Here is an 18,072-nt window from a genome sequence, read left to right as displayed (position 1 = left end):
CCTCGGCGCACTTAGCTGAATTAGACGCTGTATTATCTTTTTGAATATACGACACCGTGGATCAAAACCTGACGCTTTTTATTGCCCTTTCATCCATCATGAGGGAGGGGGGTGTGTGGGGGGATGTGGCGGAGAGTAACGCAGCTCTGTTAATGAGGATATACTTTGACGTCGTGACGTCACTGATCCCAGGTGTGGCACGGGGGGGGGACGACAGGTAGGCTGTTGTTGTCGTCGCGCGCGGGATTGCATTAGCCTATTCTTTGTGACACGGAGACTGGACAGTTTCTGTGGAAGACAAGAGGGGGGATGAGAAGGCTGTTTACTCTGGGAAGGAAGGAAGTTTGATGCAGGAAGAAAAGCAATGAATGGTCTATAATTACCTCCAAGGGCTTTTTAGTTTGTTATTTCTCTCGGTCTCTCAGGGACGGTCGCTTTGAAGACCAGGACTACGCGGGGTTATAAATACATCTTCTTGTCTTCAAACATGGAGGGATGGTTTTAAAAGCGTCATAGTGCAGTATTTTAAGAAGTTTAGTCCAGCGTACAGAGTTTAGTCCGTGTATTTGTATTGAGCTGACCGAATTAGTTTAGCTGAATCAATATTTATGCTCGGAGGCATCTGCACTTTTCCCGGTGAAGGTTTAGGTGAGTAAGCCGAAGTTATGAATACATTTTAATTTAAATACATAACAAGCATTTATAATTAAAAAAAAAGGGGGTCTTAACGTGAAGTTCATGTAAAGTTGTCTGTAAAAGTCTTTGAGCCGCTAAAATCAGAGTATTGTCATCAGCAACGCCCAGTAAACAGGAAACGCTCACTTACAGGCTGTCGTAGCCTAACGCATTGTAAAAAGCCATGGTCTTAAAAATTGAAAGTAAATATTAAGTACTTTTGGACTTTAGAAGTATAAATACATCTTCTTCAGAGAGGAACATGTACATGGACATACAGTCAAACATCATGCAGCCATAATAAAGGAAGACACATGTTTATTATACTTAGATTAAGTTCTCCCTCCTCCTCAAATATGTCTTTTAATATCACAACTGGATAACTGGAGCATTGTTGTATTTAGTTTTGTCTTGTCATATGGGGAGGGAGGTATTTCTGCTACTTTGTGTACTTGCATCAAAATAGTTGATCAGATAAAGACATGCCACATCAACTGCAATTAGACCTGCAAGATATGAGAAATATGTATGATGTGCGATAACATTGTTTGAAATTACCATAATGAATGTAAAAGTAGATAACTGAATTCCTGAATCCAAACTGGCGACACTTAATCTGAGGGCAGCTGCCATCACCTGGCGACTTGAAATGGTGTGAATGTATGGTCATTATACCCTGGACGGGCTCCATCCAGTAGATTCAATGGATGCATGCAGAGCGAGAAAGTATTGCTTGTTTCCATGAGATAAAATCTCTTCATTTGCCGCGATAAATTCTGACTTGTGTGATGTGGTTACTGGAAATTCTCCTGTCGCGATAATGAGTCATTTCATTTACAACTAAACTGCAATCGCAAAAAAAAGACATCCGGAGATATTGAAGTGCTACCGCGTAATAAAAAAAACGTCAAACAATTTGAATTTGAGTCAGAATGTGTGATCTTGTGTGAAGGAGCGGAGGAGTGATGGAGGACATGGACGTGGAGCAGCCGTTCCCTGTGGACCGAGATGGCAGAAAGGTCAGGACCAGAGCGCACCAGCCCGATGGAGGGAAGGTAGGATGTTGTGAGAAGTTCCAGCAGTCCGTCTCCCAATGGATGCTTCCAGAAGACTCCCGCAGCACGTACCTGGAGCGAGCCAACTGCTGCCCGCCCCCCATCTTCATCATCCTCATCAGTATTGTAGAGGTAGCTCCTGCCCTGATTGTGCACGACACAAATACTATATGAAGCCGGCATGATCAGTATGGATCCTGTGATCTAGTTCTACATGCAGCCTACATACGCTGCCATGCTGTTCATTACTGTATAGATTAGCTGTAACCGTACTTATTAGAGCAGATAAGGAGCTGCAGTCATAAAAGCCCAGGTGTGCCATCTTTGAATCGTTTAGGCAAACATTTTACGGCGACAGTATTTAAGCTTTAACAGTCATTTTTCATCTTGTATCGTCTGTGCTTCCTCTTCTGAATGACCTGATTCAACAAGTGCAGTCGGCTTGGTGCCAATAAAAACAGTAATTCTAATAAGTTTGTTGCCGCTTTAGCTTGGAGCTGGTACAGTTGATCCTCACAGGTGGGGGATTCAGAAGATGCTTCTCCTGAGTGAGTAAACAGGAAAAGCCAGACCGACGTTTTGACTTTTAGATTCGGGTGAATAAACACAAATGTGGAATGTGGAACGCTCAGAAGGAGATTTTATGGAAGAGCAGAAGGGGAGATGCTGCAGCTGCGTTTATTCCCCAAGGCTAAAAGAGGACGTAGACCGAGTCCTAAGGTTATTGCTAACAGGAATTTGTTCAAAATTGCCCACATATAAAAGAAACAAGAAGATTAGCTTCACCAGAAGACATGTTGGCAGGTATGCAACCCTTAGACGTTCGCCGTTCTGATGCAGAAACCTGGGCCTTGGGTATCAGCTGATAACAAATAATGATCCTTTCCCAGTGTTTGATAAGAAGCGGCTTGCATTAATGTGTGGAAGACACTAGGATTATTGTTTAATCTATATATGAAGGCAACATCTGGCCTGATCTAAACTTTGCTCTTACAACCTTGAAAGAGGAAAGGTAGGAACTTTGCAGAGTGCAGGTTAAAGTTGAGGTTGTTGGGGCAAAAAGCACAAAATACATCAAAACAGCTGCCAATTAAGCTCCCTCCATGGGGGTCAGGGAAGCCCCCACCATTTTCCTTTCAGGGATATGACCGTGACGCACTGCTGACACATGACATGTTATGCCAAATAGATGTAAACACACACAGTACTGAATTGATCCGCCCTATTCCCCCTTTCCTGCTATTTGCGCCAGTATTGGACCACTACCAAACTCACGCGCGCCTTCATTCAAGCAGTCACATGCTAAAGTAGGGAACCTTTAACTTGATGTATAGACTGATGAATGCACACACATGTTTTCCTTTTTTTTCCTTTTTTTTTTTTAAGGCACATTCTCTGCTTCTTGCAGCCATAGATTGTGTAAAGAGACTTAATCAGGCAAAATGGACAATGAGGCAAAACCGTTGTATGTATTTAACCTTGACAAGTGCCTCAACATGTAGGATGATTAACTATGTTTGAACCGTTAGCAACCTGCAAAAGGTCAATTTACACGCCTAACTTTTTTCAAAATCTGACTGAAATTGCAGTAAAGGTCTGTTCGCCCGCTGCTCCCATGTTGCCATCAGAATTGGTTGACGGCTGCCTCGACACTCTCTTCCTTATCATTGGGTTCTTTTGCATGCTGTCTATTCATACTTGTTGATGAACAGCTCTCTCTTTGTGTCTCACAGACGTGCTGTGTTGCTGCATTTGAATGCCAGTGAATACTTTCTTAATTTGGGGGGGGGGAGGCACTTTATGTACCCGGAGAAGATCCACTGAGCTGCAGTTCTCCTTCTCAGCATGTCGTTGGCTTTAATTTCATACAGATTCAAGCTGTGAACAAACACACTGAGGGACTGGGGGGTACTTTCTGCTGCTGGTTAAACATTCATCTCTCTGTCTTTGAAACCCCTCCATATTGCTGCTGCTTACCAAAAATTGCATTTTATTTTGGTTCGTTTTGCAAAGTAAATTTCAACTATTTAATCCCCTCCTTAAAATCCAATCTTTTCTGTACCGGTCTTGTTCTTCCCCAGTTGGCAGTGTTTATCTACTACGCCGTGTGGAAGCCTCAGAAGCAGTGGGTGACGCTGGATGAAGGCATCTGGAACAGCCCCCTCACATACAAATCTGAGCGCAGACAGGAAGCGTGGCGCTTCATCTCCTACATGTTCGTCCACGCCGGGTAAGAGCATTGGCAGTGACTTTTTAGATGCCTTAATTACACAATGAAGGCTCGAGTCATGCAGTAGTGGCTCTGCTGTAAATATCAGTTTGGTGAAGCTCATAATCTCAGCAGGTTTTTTGGATAGGGTTAGGGTTAGACGTGTTGATTCATCTCTGTTGAGACCAATAAGACGGTGTGTATTTTGTCCTTATTGTGACCAAGGTTACAACAATGAATACGTTTTCACACTGGCATTTAATTGTATTTTTAGAAATGCATAGTTTGAGTTTATTTTCTGTAAGTTTTTAGTTTAGGTTTTAATGTGGGATCCAGAGAAAGTATAGTGAAATAAAAACTCAAAACATCACAGCATTAAAAAGAAAAATGTGTTCTTCTGTACATGGGGCGGTTGAGTGGTCGGTTCATGCGCCTCTCTCTCTCTCTCTCTCTACCCGATTTCTGGTGCTATCCACTGTCCGATCTCTCCGATAAAGTCACAAAAAAAGCCCCAAATTCTTCTTTAAAAAAAAGAGCCATATACGAAAGATGATTAACTATAACCATTCACAAAAGATTGAATGGTATCTTTGTTTCAAACATGTTATAAAATAGACAAAAGGATAAATGATTTAACAAGGAAAGCAATAGAAAACATGCACTGACAAAAATGCCTTAGAAAATTGTACAAACCTGATGTCACTTGTCAACAAAGAGACTTTGTTTGTTTTGTCTCTTTAATTTTACTGTAGTGTGTTTTAAAACACACGATACATTTTCAGTTAGTTATCCAGTTTTTGTAAAGCCTTCAATTTTGACAATATAGTGTTCATCATTTTCATAGTTTTAGTTAACGATAATAACTTTGATTTTGACCTTCCCACGTTTTTTTTTTGTCACAACACTATCACAGTAACAGAGGGGAGTTATATGAAGCTGAGTATTATGTGCTTTTAAAATGAAGGTTTTAAAAGAGGAACACGGAGGTCCACAAAGTACACACCCACATCTGTCTAAACACTGCAGGGTCATAAGACGTGGTCAGCTAACGGTCCAGGGAATCATGAGTGTGTGAGCCACAGGAACACAGGAAAACCAAAAATCATGACTACACAGAAGCACAGAGGAAAACTCGAGTAGCACAGGGGAAAACTCGAGTAGCAAAGAGGAACAGTGCTTACAGTCACTGGATGAGACTTCACAGGATGTTTGCTTTAAGGATAAGGCTGCTGATATTCTAGATTGTCCTCACATTGAAGGACTACCGTGAAAAGACCAAAACAACAAAAAGGGGGGGGTGTTATCCTGTGTAGCCAGATGTTCCTTAAAAAAAATGTGTGAACGATGCCCCATATATCGAACAACATGGCACGTTCCTCTCTTACAATGAACACAGACGCCGCTGGTTATTTTGCGTTGAATCTACTATAATGTCCCACAGATTGAAATACTAATTCAAGCACCAAATGTGTCTTTATTCAAAGCTGAAAATAGTCCAAAATAAAGACTACATGCTGAAAAAAAACTACAATTCCCAGCTGTTTCAGAAAATAATAATTTTTTATTAGTGAAATAATGTGTTTGGGATTACTTTTTAAAAGCTCCTCAGCAGAAAACAGGTGTAGAGAATTTGCTGATGCATTAGCGGATGTGGTCTTTTCATTTGATTGTTTCTGGAAAAAACCAAAAACAAACCAAAAACATCCTTCTCCTTTAAAAGCCTTCAAATTGAGTCAACACTTAATTATACTCAGGCATTAAGGGTTGTTCTTTTATTTAATCCACTCTCCTTTATATCTTTGGTTTCGTATTTTCTGTTTCTCCTCAGTGTGGAGCACATCATAGGGAACCTGGTGATGCAGCTGATCGTGGGAATCCCCCTGGAGCTGGTGCACAAAGGCTTTGAAGTGGGGATGGTTTACCTGGCTGGTGTCTTGGCAGGTCAGTGACACTTGTTTGTTTTCCACCCTGATATCTTATGCAGGCTCCTTCATAACATAAGCAGCTTTCTCAATCCTATGCTAGCTTAAAAAAAAAACCCATCAGTGGTTGTGAATGGTATGCACCCGTACTTCATCTTCAAGTCGTGTTTTCCTGTTTGTGTTAGCGAGCCAGTCTGTGACTGATTGTGAAGCTGATATATTTTCTGTTTGCTCCTCAGGCTCTTTGTCCAGCTCCATCTTTGATCCTCTCAGCGCTCTGGTGGGGGCTTCTGGAGGAGTGTATGCCCTAATAGGAGGATATTTCATGAACGCAGTGGTGGTACGTTTACATCCACTTATATAAAAATCTGTGTTTATGTGGTACGTTTACATCCACTTATATAAAAATCTGTGTTTATATGTGAAAAGGGTTTTTGGTACACTCTTGTTAGACTTAATGTACTTTAATTAGAACAATGAAAGGCCCTCAACACTTCCATTGCTTAATTTTGAGGACAGTTTTTGTTTTAAATGATGTACTAAGGAATGTAGATGTTGTTTAGCTTAACTTTGATCCTCATGTAGAGGTACCTTTAAAAAACGGATGTTTACAAAGTGCTCCGACAGACAACAACAGAACAGACATGAACAGGCCAAACAGAGAGAACAAAACTAATATAAAACCAAAGTACGGGAATGAATAAGATAGAACGGGCAGGTCTCAAAGGGCAGTTAAAGCTATTAAGCAATACAATTAAGAAAAATAAGTCAATAAGACGATGACTAGAATAAAAAAATAAAGAAGAGGAAGATGACATCACATCCCAGGCACTAAAAACAAAAGATAAAAAGAGAGAATAAAAGATAGATGGTTAAATAAATAAAAGCAACAGAGGATAAAAGAGTAGATCATTAAAAGGAGTAGAAATGAGTAAAAGACTTAGAGCAGTAAAATTAATGACTAAAGGGATTCATTAAAAGGCTTAATAATTAAAGAAGGCTTAAGAATGGATGAAAAGGCGAAGAGCAATAAAATGAATAAAGGAATAGGTAGGTGAATAAAAGTATTTGAAAGGTGTAATCTCATAAAATCAAGTCTATAAATCATGACATTGTTCTCAGGTGTCTCATCTGTTGAGCACACATTGAATCCCTTAGTATTTTAGTTGTACAAGTGTTCTGTTTTAAATTATTTACTAACTGCTTTTTGAAGCACGTCTTCATTGTTCGCTGTCTTACTTTGTTTTATCCACCTTTAAAGTTGAACCTGATGTTTGTTGCGAGCTCATGCAGGACTTGTGTTGACTTTCTGTTTAAAAAATATATATATATATAAAGAGTATGGTCAAGCGCAACTCTTTTTGTGAAGTGTCCCAACTTAGTTTTAGTTATGACTCAGCGCTTTGTGAATAAAAAATAATCTATTGATTGATGACTTTTTCAATTGGCAGAACTTCCGAGAGATGATTCCTCTCCTCGGAGTGTTTCGTATCCTCGCCATCCTCACATTTGGTATAGTTCTCCCTTGCGCTTTTATTCTTTTTATTTATGTTACTGCTCCGATAAAACAGTTTCACGTTACTCTGTTTCCTTTTTCCAGTTGGCGTAGATTTTGGATTCGCCTTCTACAGAAGATTTGTCAACGACGACGCTGGTATGAAGGTAGGATTTCATCTCTGTTGTACGGCAGAGGACTTCAGTATCTAATGACCGTTTAGCTAAAACTGCTGGCTGCCCTTCCCCAAGCTGACGGTGAAGGATTTAATTTGCCTGTGGGTAGAGACAGGATCAGCAGCTCTTGCCAGGACTTGATGCTTCATGCAGACATGTATCGCTCTGTTAAAACTCAAACCCACACTCTTCAAACCAACCGCTTCTCTTTCTTATCAGTAATCCACATTTAGAAATCCACGACCCTTGTACCATTACTCAATAGTTTCTAAACCAACTGAAATATCTATAAACCCTGACTCCTTATCCCTCCCCCCAACTCGTCTCCTCTCTTTTTTTCCCTACCCTATTCATTTGTTTTGGCTGGTAAACCAGTTCTGCAACATTTCAAGCAGGTCAGACCTCAGTAGTTTAGGATTTTTTTTTGTGAATTTAATTTAGGAGAAACTTTGACTCCATTCTCTGTCCTCCCAGGTGTCCTTTGTGGCTCACTTTGGAGGCATTGTGGCCGGGATGACCATCGGCTACGTCTTTTTCAGCGATTACAACAAGAAGCTACTCAAAGACCCTCGGTTCTGGATGTGTATAGTGGGATTTGCAGTGTTTTTACTCTTTGCTATCCTCTTCAACATATTTCTGACCCCAGCCTCATAGAGTCATTGAGCTGCACTCTCCAACCTTTTGTAAAGTCAACACTAACAGCCTTAATTTCACACTCAGGAGAAAATACTTTTTTTTTTACAGATGTGTTTAAGAGCAAAGTTGCTAATCAGGGACTTTGTGAATGTAGTGCACAGGATATTCTGTTTAAAAGTATTTTTCTATCAGGTTGAATCTAAGTGGAACAGTGCCTCCTGCTTTTAATTTGTTGCATTGCAGAAACTTTATTTTACATCTAAGAAGAGGCTGTTTTAAATGTGCTTTTATAGATTGAATGATTAAGACCTGTTTTGAATGTTATGTACAGTGAGTAACTTATATTTCTCTTAATTTCAGATTAAGTCTTTCTTTTGCTTGAGGGTTTTTTATTGAAACATTTTAGCTTTTTCGAGGAGGAAGGAAATAAATGGTCAGTGTTTGAATTTCACATCATTCTTCTTTATAAGGACAAAATAAAACAGACTTGTAAAGCTACATTTTTATGCTTTTGTGCCTTTATTGTAGAGACAGGACAGTAGATAGATTTGGAAATCAGGGACAGAGAGAGAGAGAGTGGGGAATGACCGAGTGGAAAATTAAGCCATAATGGAAGTGCAGAATCCTGCAGCTTGTCGAGTTTCCGCTTGAGGCTGGCTCCAGGAGCCCCGGAAGTCACACACAGCCAAAAAAAAGATTTTACAGCAGAAATTAAAACACAAAACCTGGTACAAAAAAAAAATCAAATAGGGCGTGCACCATAACCACTCGGCCACTGGCGCCCCTGATTGAAATTTTTAATGATTTTGTTGTGAAAACGTTTCTGTTGAAACATTATGAACTGTTGAAAAGCTTAACTATTCCTAAAATGTGCCTCCAACATGTTGGAAGTCCCTGAATTCAGTCATAACAGAATACGTCATAATCATGCTTGGCTGTGTGACAAGAAGACAGAGTTTACTAAGAAGTCTTCAGGAAACTTTGAAAGTGTATGGTTTACCATCAGGCCTTGACTTAAAGCCACATCATTGTTTCACATCCTGTTGACAGGAAGCAGCTAATTACATGTCGAGTTGTATGAATGCTGTAGCGTCAATGCATTTTCTGATTCATTACTCTTTGAATAAATCTGTTTGTACAGCAAGAGTGGGAACAGCGGGGCGCTGGTTAGCATAGTGTTAATGTCATGCACCCCATGTACGGAGGCTATAGTCATCGCTGCGACGGCCCATTGCTGAATGTCCTCCCTCACTCTCTCCTCCCAACGTTTCCTGTGTCTCTTGAACGGCCCTATCCAATACAAGCAAAATGGCCTAAAGATAACTTGAGAACAGCATCAGGTATCCATTTTTGTTTTAAGATGGGTTTTTTTGGGGCCATTTTTGCCCCCGTTGAATAGGACAGCTGAAGAGACCCAGGTAACGCTCGGAAGAGAGAGCGTTGGATGAAGTGCAGAAAAAAGAGCAGAGGTCGGATTTGAACACATGGTCCGCTGCAGAGAGGACTACAGCTTCTGTAAATGGGGCGCGTGAATCAAGAAGTAGGCTACCAGCGCCCCTGGGTACCAATTTTAAAGAAACATACCTGTAATACAGAAAATGTACCTTATCGTCCTCAATTACAGGTAGTTTGACAAAAGACTAATCTGAGACCTCAAACACCCGGTGCTAAATCTTCATAACTCTTTTTCAATAAAATATCACCTTTAAAAAAAACGTTGTCAAACAGATTGAATTTCTGCAGAAATGGTTGAGTATTGACTATTGTCTGATGAATATACACACAATTCTCCATGTTCCATCCAAATAAATAGCAAGTAGCAGAACACACGGTGCATGTACGGCGCACTGCAGTTTGATGCTGTAGGGACATGGTAACCTGTATATGTACCCATGTGGTTGCGACTGCTTCTGCTATATGTGGAAAGTTCTATAGTTTCCAAACTCGGCTCATCAATATGACTTAGTGAATCAATATTCAATTACAATGAACCTGTTTGCCTGTACACATTAGTAGATGGCATGTTGCCTTGTGGTTCAAGAGCCCTAAAGCCTGATGAGATGAGAATTTACCACTGAACAATCTCAAACCTTGTATCATGCGCTGAATATTTATTGCTGAGGGGTCAGGGATGAAGGTTTTTTTTTTTCAATGATTTTTATTGTTAAAGATTTTAAGGATATTTCAAATACTGAAAATAACAGTAGATTTCTTAGTTTGGTTTGGTCAGGCTTCAGCATCCACAAAAAGACAGCTGATACAGCAGCATGAACTGTGTACCTACCAATAAAGTCGAGTCAAAATCAGCCGATTAATTGGCCAGCCGATAATATCGGCCGATTTAGCATATCAAGTCACTAACGGTATCAGCTACTTTTAATGCCGATATCCCCCGAGATTTATTCACCAGTCAAAAAGCATTTCATTTGAGTTTCATTGTATTATACTTGCAGTTCTCTTTCATCAGCAGTGCGCTCTATGGATTACAGAAAGCATTATAACTATCCAGAGTGTCAAGCGGTGATGGACATACATGCACAGTTACTCTCAAGCGGAGCACCCATCTTTTCTTCATTATATAGCTTTTACACATTTCTGGAGTTGTTCCTCATTATGCAGATCAAACACTTGTGGAAATCTAGATTTATCTATATGTACAGAACGAACATTACTTACAAATGTAATGAGTTTAACATCTTGATTTCTCTCCATCACAGTCGAGTCTGTTAGTAAGTTCCACATTGGACCATGATGAGCTTTTAAACTTGTTATGTCACTAATTCATGCATGTAGGTGTATGTATCAAACACACCAATTTAGTTTATGCAGTTAACACAGTTTGACCTAAATATTTTGTATATTATGTGTGGGAATTTGGTTTATTTTATGTCTTGCTTTAGATCGTAGACATGATAATTTCACCAAAGATAATTCTCTACATTTTGAAACTAGAAACAGAGGTGACATAGTGATTGTTGGGACGTCCTGGGGCTGAATTCTAAGTGAAAATTGATTTCAGGACTAGAAGAAAAAACAAGAGGAAATAGCACTAGGATTTTCCCCAATATGTAACCTCAGTGTGACCCTTTACCCATTATGTCTTTTGTAACCAGACTGGTTTGAATCAATCCTGTTGTGGGACGAATGAGAACAAAATAAAAACAGTCGGGTAGAAAGAAAAAGCCTGCTGGTGGATTGGGGTTGAATCTTGTTTACACACATCACAGTTTGGGGATAAGGTAAAGCTATTTTTGTCTTTCTAACAAATAATCCTGCTCTAGTTGATGCTTGTTGTGACCTGCTAAACTAAAGAACAATAATATGCTTTTCTTACAGGGTTTTAGGCATGGCCGACCTCTGATAAAAGGCCTTTTTTATCACAGAGGCAATTAAAAGTACTTAGAATTGTACTGTTTGAAGTTGGCAAACAGAGCTTGGTAAACCCACTAATCCATTGTGAGAGGTTTACTGTTGCTGGGATAAAATAATGTCTTGCGATATCATGAGGACTTAATTACAGCCAGCGAGGACCAGCGGGGTTTGAAATGGGACATGGTGACTTTTGCTGCACTATAGTAGAAAACGATTGATTGTACAAGGCCTGTGTGGATAACTGATTGGTATTGAATAGGGTTTTCAGTGCTAGACTAATTCCTTCTCTGTACATATGAAGAGAAAATAGACTGGGATATTTTAGAGCTGAGAAATCCTTTGGCATGTAGTCTGGACTACAAAGCATATATTTGGAAACGGCATGGTTATTTACACCCACAGCTGTAGCACACACCCCAATGAGCAACAAATACAAATACTTTCAGAGGGTGCAGTTGTAAGCTTGCAGTGTTACAGTTTACAAAGGTAAAAATCATTCAGAATCATGTTCAATCCAGAGAAATATGATGGAAAAAAAAACGGTATTGACCTGCAAAGATAGGCCAATAGGTCAATTTCCGTGTTACAACCCATCACTGTGAGGCAATGATCTAAATGCATTGCTGAAGCTGTTGGTATTGACTTTCTTTAGTCAGAGTTGGCAGCCGTCCCTCAGCAGCTCAGTTGTTCTCACTTTGTGTCTGATGGACACAGGAGCAGAAGCGGGTCACGGAGGTTTGGCTGATGTGCAGGGACTCATGTGGAGGGCACCAACGATTTTTAAAAAAAAATTTTGGGCGTCAGGGGCCGTATGACCCGAGGAGATTTAAGTCACCACCGGCAGTCCATCCATGCTGCTGCAAGGTAAATGGAGACAGTGTGTGTACAAGTCCTCTGGCCTGCTTTTATGATGTTGCAGATGAGGAGAACGGTTTTGAAGAGCCAAAAGCGGATAGCTAGCTCGCCAATATTGGATTATATTCCTGGATGGACGACTTTTTTGTGACTGTTTTTAATGATTTTTTTTCAATGTGACTTTTATCATCTTCAATTTACTATTTTCCTACTTGTTTGTGTTACATTTCTTTCAATTAAGAGGTAAAACTATTTTAATTTGGGAATATAATTCTTCTTCTGTTTAAAAGACAAACTGTGCTCTTCAAACTGTTTTAGTTTGAAACGCTGCTTTTATTTTCAGCATGCTTTTGCTGTTCTATACGTATTGCTTAATTCAAGCTTCTAACTTTCTATATACACATTTTCACAGATATACTCCCTGATTGTTTGATTTCTCTCTGCTTCTGATTTTCCACAAGTCATAATGGCAGAGTGAAGATGGGGGACTGGAACTTCCTCGGGGGGATTTTGGAGGAGGTGCACATTCATTCCACTATGGTCGGCAAGATCTGGCTCACCATTCTGTTCATCTTCCGCATGCTGGTCCTCGGTGTTGCAGCCGAGGACGTGTGGAACGATGAGCAGGCCGACTTCATATGCAACACCGAGCAGCCCGGGTGCAGAAACGTCTGCTATGATCTCGCTTTCCCAATCTCCCTCATCCGCTACTGGGTGCTGCAGGTCATTTTCGTGTCCTCTCCCTCCCTGGTTTACATGGGCCACGCTCTGTACAGGCTGCGGGCGCTGGAGAAAGCTCGGCAGAAGAAGAAGGCTCTGCTGAGGAAGGAGCTGGAGCTGGTGGATGTGGAGTTGGCAGAAGCCAGGAAGAGGATAGAGCGGGAAATGAAGCAGCTCGATCAGGGGAAGCTCAACAAAGCTCCTCTGAGGGGCTCTCTGCTGCGAACATACGTGGCTCACGTTGTCACCCGCTCTGTCGTCGAAGTGGCCTTCATGACAGGCCAGTATCTCCTTTACGGCTTCCACCTCTACCCACTCTTCAAGTGTCAGCGGGACCCTTGTCCTAATGCTGTAGACTGCTACGTTTCCAGACCAACGGAGAAAAGTGTCTTCATGGTTTTCATGCAGTGCATTGCTGGGATTTCCCTCTTTCTAAACATTTTGGAGATCACGCACCTGGGCTACAAGAAAATCAAAAAGGGCATCCTGGACTTCTACCGTCACTTGAGAGACGAGAGAGATGAACCTGAAGAGTACTACGTCAACAAGTTTAAAAAAGAATCCGTTGTGCAAATTTGTGACGCCAGAAAGGCGACAATTGCTTCAGCGCCCAGTGACTACAACCTCCTGCTGGAGAGGATGCAGGGGAACATTATGTACCCAAACCTTATCAAGCCTTCAACTTTTCCACCTCTGCAGGGCGAGCAGGCCAATCAGCACGATTTGGAGGATTCTAGATGTTCAGCTCAAAGCCCTCAGGATTGTAACTGCAACCTGACTGCTAAAGAGCCCTGCTCACCGTGCTGCGACTCTCTAATAAATCCAAAGCAGGAGGCTGAGGACTTTTCGCATCGTCCCCTACAAACTAAGGAGGAGGAGAGCAGTGGAAGAGGGAGCCCAGACTCTCCTAAATGCCAGCAGAAGGCCGCTCACTCTTCCTCCTTCCCCACGCTGCCAGTAAGTGCAGCAAGGAAGCTGTTCAGGGCACAGGGATCTTTAAAATGCTCCACAGTGTTGGAGGGAAAAAGCTCTGACACAGACTCATATGGAGGGGGATCAAAGCCCAGCAATGGAACTTCCTCTGCTCGAATGCAGTCGTCAAAGTCGGACGCCAAACAACAAAGTCGGCCTTCCACTCCAGAGTCGGTGGAAGATTCCAGCTCAGGATCAGCAGGGAACAACTCCCGACCACCTTCCTCCAACTGCAAAACATCGATGGCAAGTAACACGAGCAGCAGGCGAGCGACAGACCTGCAAATCTAAACTTCAAATGCCGTTTCCTTATATTCTGTATTGGAGTTCAGGAATCAAGGTTACACGAGTCCTTTTCTGAATTTCAGTAATGGATTCAACAGCTCTGGATTTAACAAGAGACACTTTGTTCATATTATTTTTTGTTTTTTTGGTTCTCCTAACAAACATTTAACAGCAGTCTACGTACTATGCCACGCTTTGAAAACACAAAAAACTGCTTGTGGTGAATTATACCAGCACCAAACAACTCAGGATTTCATAATGAATGTCATATATAATTTGTGCAACTATTTTTGGACTGAACCTTTATTCTACTGTTACTTTCATATGTGTAGCTACAAAATGAGTACAAATGTAGTTGACACATTACATTAAAAACTCAACATATAGAGTGTTCAGGCATCTAAAAACAAACCCATTCAAAACTCCCATTGACTTTGAGAGGATAGACCCCATGGCGCTAAAATGCTAACTTACTTCCAGGTTTTAGGACTGATTCCTGTGGCACCATATTACTAAAATGAGAAAGTTTGGTAGATCCTGCCTACTCCATTCCAACATTAAGGCTGGCTTCTGATAACCATGGTTGTGTTCAAAATAAAGTAGACTTCTTCGTGATATTGATGTAAATCGCCATTTTGGACCACAGAATCAGTAACACCAAAATAAAAAGCAAGGATTATACATTACCTTTAAGGAATTGGTTTAGTGAAACAACAATAAAGTATTACACGGCTGTTCTTTATTTGACTAGAATCTTTCTTTCGTAACTTTACCAGACCTTTCAAAATAAAAGTTGTGTGTTGTTGTCTTACATTGCTGTGAGGGTCTTGTCAAAGTGTTTTTAATGCCAGGAAAATAAAAGTATGATTATATTTTTAGTTTTATTCCAACATAAGAGTATTCAAAACATCTCCCATTTCTGAAGAACTGTACTGTCACATGAGAGGAAACTTTCTTTTTTCTGAACTATACTAATGACTAAATTAAGGGGAAAAAACATATTTACAAACATGTACAAAATAAGTTAAATTCTAAGAAACATATTAGAAACTAAGGTTCACAAGAAAACAGCACAGTTACGTACAAATTATAGGCGTTCACTTAACAGTGTCATCTAGTCTTTAAATTCAAATTTAAAGTGACAGAAGTGTAAACAAAAAAAGAACATTAATCAGAACAGCGCTGTGAGGAGGTCTAGTCGGCTGTGGCTCCATCTTCTGGTACAGGCTCATAGCGCTGCAGCTGGAGAGATGGAGAGACATACGTCTATATCAGTGAATTTTATTTTATTATGACAATTATCTTGACACAACAGAAAAAAGCTAAAGGCAGACATCAGAATGCATTTTTTTATGTTAGACAAAATAAGGCCTCGTAACATCAATTGAAAATCAGCAAAATGCAGGGACTTGATTTTAATAAGGTTACACTCTAACTGTTTTTTGCCAACTTCAGACATTGTGATATACCACACATATAACAGAAGTAACAGAATGATGACCTTAATTAATTCATAAATAAAACATCTGTTCATTGTTGACAAAACTTACACAGAAAAGCTCCCTTCTCTATAAACTACCTATAAATATCTCTTTTTAAAAAGTTTTTATTTTTGTGCTTTTTATGTCTTTTTATTTAGAGAGAGGAAAGTCGATAAAGAGAGAATGACATGCGGAAAGGGGCGTCAGGAGGCCATCTGCTTAGAGGACTAGCCTCTGTACATGGGGTGCGGGCACTAACCACTAAGCTACTGGTCGCCCCCCCCCCATCATTGAGAGCTCACTGTTGTGTATTTGCTTGCTCTGAAATCACAAACACACACGTTTTTGTGTGTGTAATTAGCTGATCCAAAACAAATCAACAAGTCATACACACTACTTGTCACAAAACTAGCTCTCAAAAGAGTTGCCAGTCAAACAACTGGCTGTCTAAAATAACTTTGACACTCACCGTTTTGAACAGGCAAAGCTCACCTTTGTTTTGAGGTCTTTGTTTTCCTCTGACAGACTTGTACACCTCTGCCTCAGCTCGAGCACCTCCTGCTGCAGAGCCTCCGTGTCTTCTGAATTCATGCCGGCAGCCCCGAGATGCTGCTTCACAAATCTAGAAGGAGCCGGTTAAAGACTACAACAAGCAAAGGCCTCGGATCAAAGACTTTAAGGCTATAACTCAACGTTCTTGTAGGTAAACTAAAATACTCTCTGCAAACACCTCCTTGTTCTGGAGAGTCTGGTAGTGTGTACATAATGTAGAAAGGATACTCCAGAGCATTGTTGGGCCTCTCTTGGGTTTCATACAAGGCCACTAAAACTGAAATGAAGGAAGGAAAAAGAGGGTTACGTTTAACTACACAAGAATTGAGGGAAACCTGCTGATATAACATGGGTTTAAAAAATCAATACATGTTGGACATATATCAAAACAGACAGTTATTTTGTTCCCCTTTTAGTGAAGATTATGCACTACTCTTATTTAAAAATGTATTGATAATAAAAAAAAAGTATTCTGCTGCTGAATCGGAGTCACTTCAAGAAGTAAAGCATAAATAATGTGTGTGATCTTAAAAACAGTTTAATATAACACCTTACATTACTTATTGTTGACTCATCACATTGTTTTTGCTGTTTGTATTAAAGTTTGTGTACAAATCCAGTCTAATTTGAAGAGTTAATTTGGTACCATTTATCTAATTAGATAATGATTTTTTTATTTATTTTAATCTCTTAATATTCACTGGTTCAGTCCTGTCAGATTAAGGTTAAAAGGTAAAATTGCCATACCACTGGTCAGACTGTCCACAACCCCAGCTTTCTCCAGGTACCTGCGAAACTGTTCCCTTTTGGGGTCTGGACCCTGTCGGAGGAAAAGATAACAAATATGAAAATAATTAATGATCAACCTTTAACTTTTTCTGTTGTGTTTAAGTGGAAATATATGAAGATTTTTTCTATCAACATGACTCAAACTCAATGACGTCATGTCCCCCTCAGTGTGTTACTTTCTGTTTGTAAAGTTTAAATAGACAGTTAGGCTACTTAAATTATGTGACAATGCAGAAAATGTTGTCGAAAAGCTGTTAGTTAGTTTATGAACATTATCGTTTACGTTTACAACTTTGAACCTCTTCGACTTCAACAGGTGTTCAATATATTCACTGATGAACAGTTTCGCTAGTTTTCAGTTCCTGAGCAACAACCAACACACTTACTTACTCTGTAATGTGCCATAGCGAAATAGGAAATGCAGTTGACTTTCTCCGTATTAAATATTGTGTTTCGTGTTCGCTTGGCCACACACACACACACACACACACACGCACACACCCTGTTTTGAAGAGAAGGGAAACTAATTCTGAAGAGGCCGGAAAATTAAGTTTAGTTTAAGAACTGCCACTCGGAACAGCCGCTCGTCAATGTCACTTCTCCCTCACTGACCAATCACAATCAAGAAGGGGCGGGACATCTGGTCCTAACTTTGAGAAAGGCAGAGGTGAAACAAAACTAACTTTTTTGTTATTTTTTTTTTAAAGTAGAAAATGTAAATATACGGCATTTCAGATATCAGTTGAATCAGGCTTTTCGAGAACAGCGCACCAAACAACATAACAACAAACATAATGATATAAGAAAGATACAAATATTATAATAGTGAAACAAAACTGACTTGTCCTTTGAAAGCCATTATTTCCAGGTCTAGAGCT

At 40.2% G+C, this 18,072-nt stretch overlaps 3 protein-coding genes across 4 annotated transcripts; 2 read left to right on the top strand and 1 right to left on the bottom strand.

The window, feature by feature from the left end:
- The first annotated feature begins 207 nt into the window (after window positions 1–207).
- rhbdl2 (rhomboid, veinlet-like 2 (Drosophila)) lies at window positions 208–8,666 on the top strand. The gene is made up of 8 exons (XM_020633494.3): window positions 208–648; window positions 1,628–1,862; window positions 3,812–3,960; window positions 5,768–5,880; window positions 6,101–6,201; window positions 7,313–7,373; window positions 7,462–7,523; window positions 8,007–8,666. Exons 2-8 carry the CDS (start codon window positions 1,641–1,643, stop codon window positions 8,184–8,186), a joined length of 888 nt encoding a protein of 295 aa, XP_020489150.1. The 5' UTR covers window positions 208–648; window positions 1,628–1,640; the 3' UTR covers window positions 8,187–8,666.
- A 148-nt stretch (window positions 8,667–8,814) lies between these two features.
- On the top strand, window positions 8,815–14,988 carry gja9a (gap junction protein alpha 9a). Of its 2 annotated transcripts, none has more exons than XM_065957968.1 (2): window positions 8,815–12,404; window positions 12,857–14,988. In XM_065957968.1, the coding sequence occupies exons 1-2, from the start codon at window positions 12,352–12,354 to the stop codon at window positions 14,376–14,378; spliced, it is 1,575 nt and encodes a 524-aa protein (XP_065814040.1). In that variant the 5' UTR covers window positions 8,815–12,351; the 3' UTR covers window positions 14,379–14,988. The 2 variants fall into 2 exon arrangements, with proteins under 2 accessions (XP_065814040.1, XP_065814039.1); XM_065957967.1 differs by having other exon boundaries at window positions 8,815–12,638.
- Window positions 14,989–15,091: 103 nt separating this feature from the next.
- On the bottom strand, window positions 15,092–17,774 carry LOC109983718 (c-Myc-binding protein). Its single transcript, XM_020633553.3, has 5 exons — window positions 17,585–17,774; window positions 17,153–17,225; window positions 16,634–16,682; window positions 16,346–16,475; window positions 15,092–15,614 (listed from the first exon to the last, which is right to left on the bottom strand). The coding sequence occupies exons 1-5, from the start codon at window positions 17,597–17,599 to the stop codon at window positions 15,567–15,569; spliced, it is 315 nt and encodes a 104-aa protein (XP_020489209.1). The 5' UTR covers window positions 17,600–17,774; the 3' UTR covers window positions 15,092–15,566.
- Window positions 17,775–18,072: the final 298 nt, after the last annotated feature.

This window comes from Labrus bergylta, chromosome 8 (genome assembly GCF_963930695.1).
Source record: "Labrus bergylta chromosome 8, fLabBer1.1, whole genome shotgun sequence".
Classification (NCBI taxonomy): Eukaryota; Metazoa; Chordata; class Actinopteri; order Labriformes; family Labridae; genus Labrus; species Labrus bergylta.
This window is presented reverse-complemented; position numbering and strand designations above follow the sequence as displayed.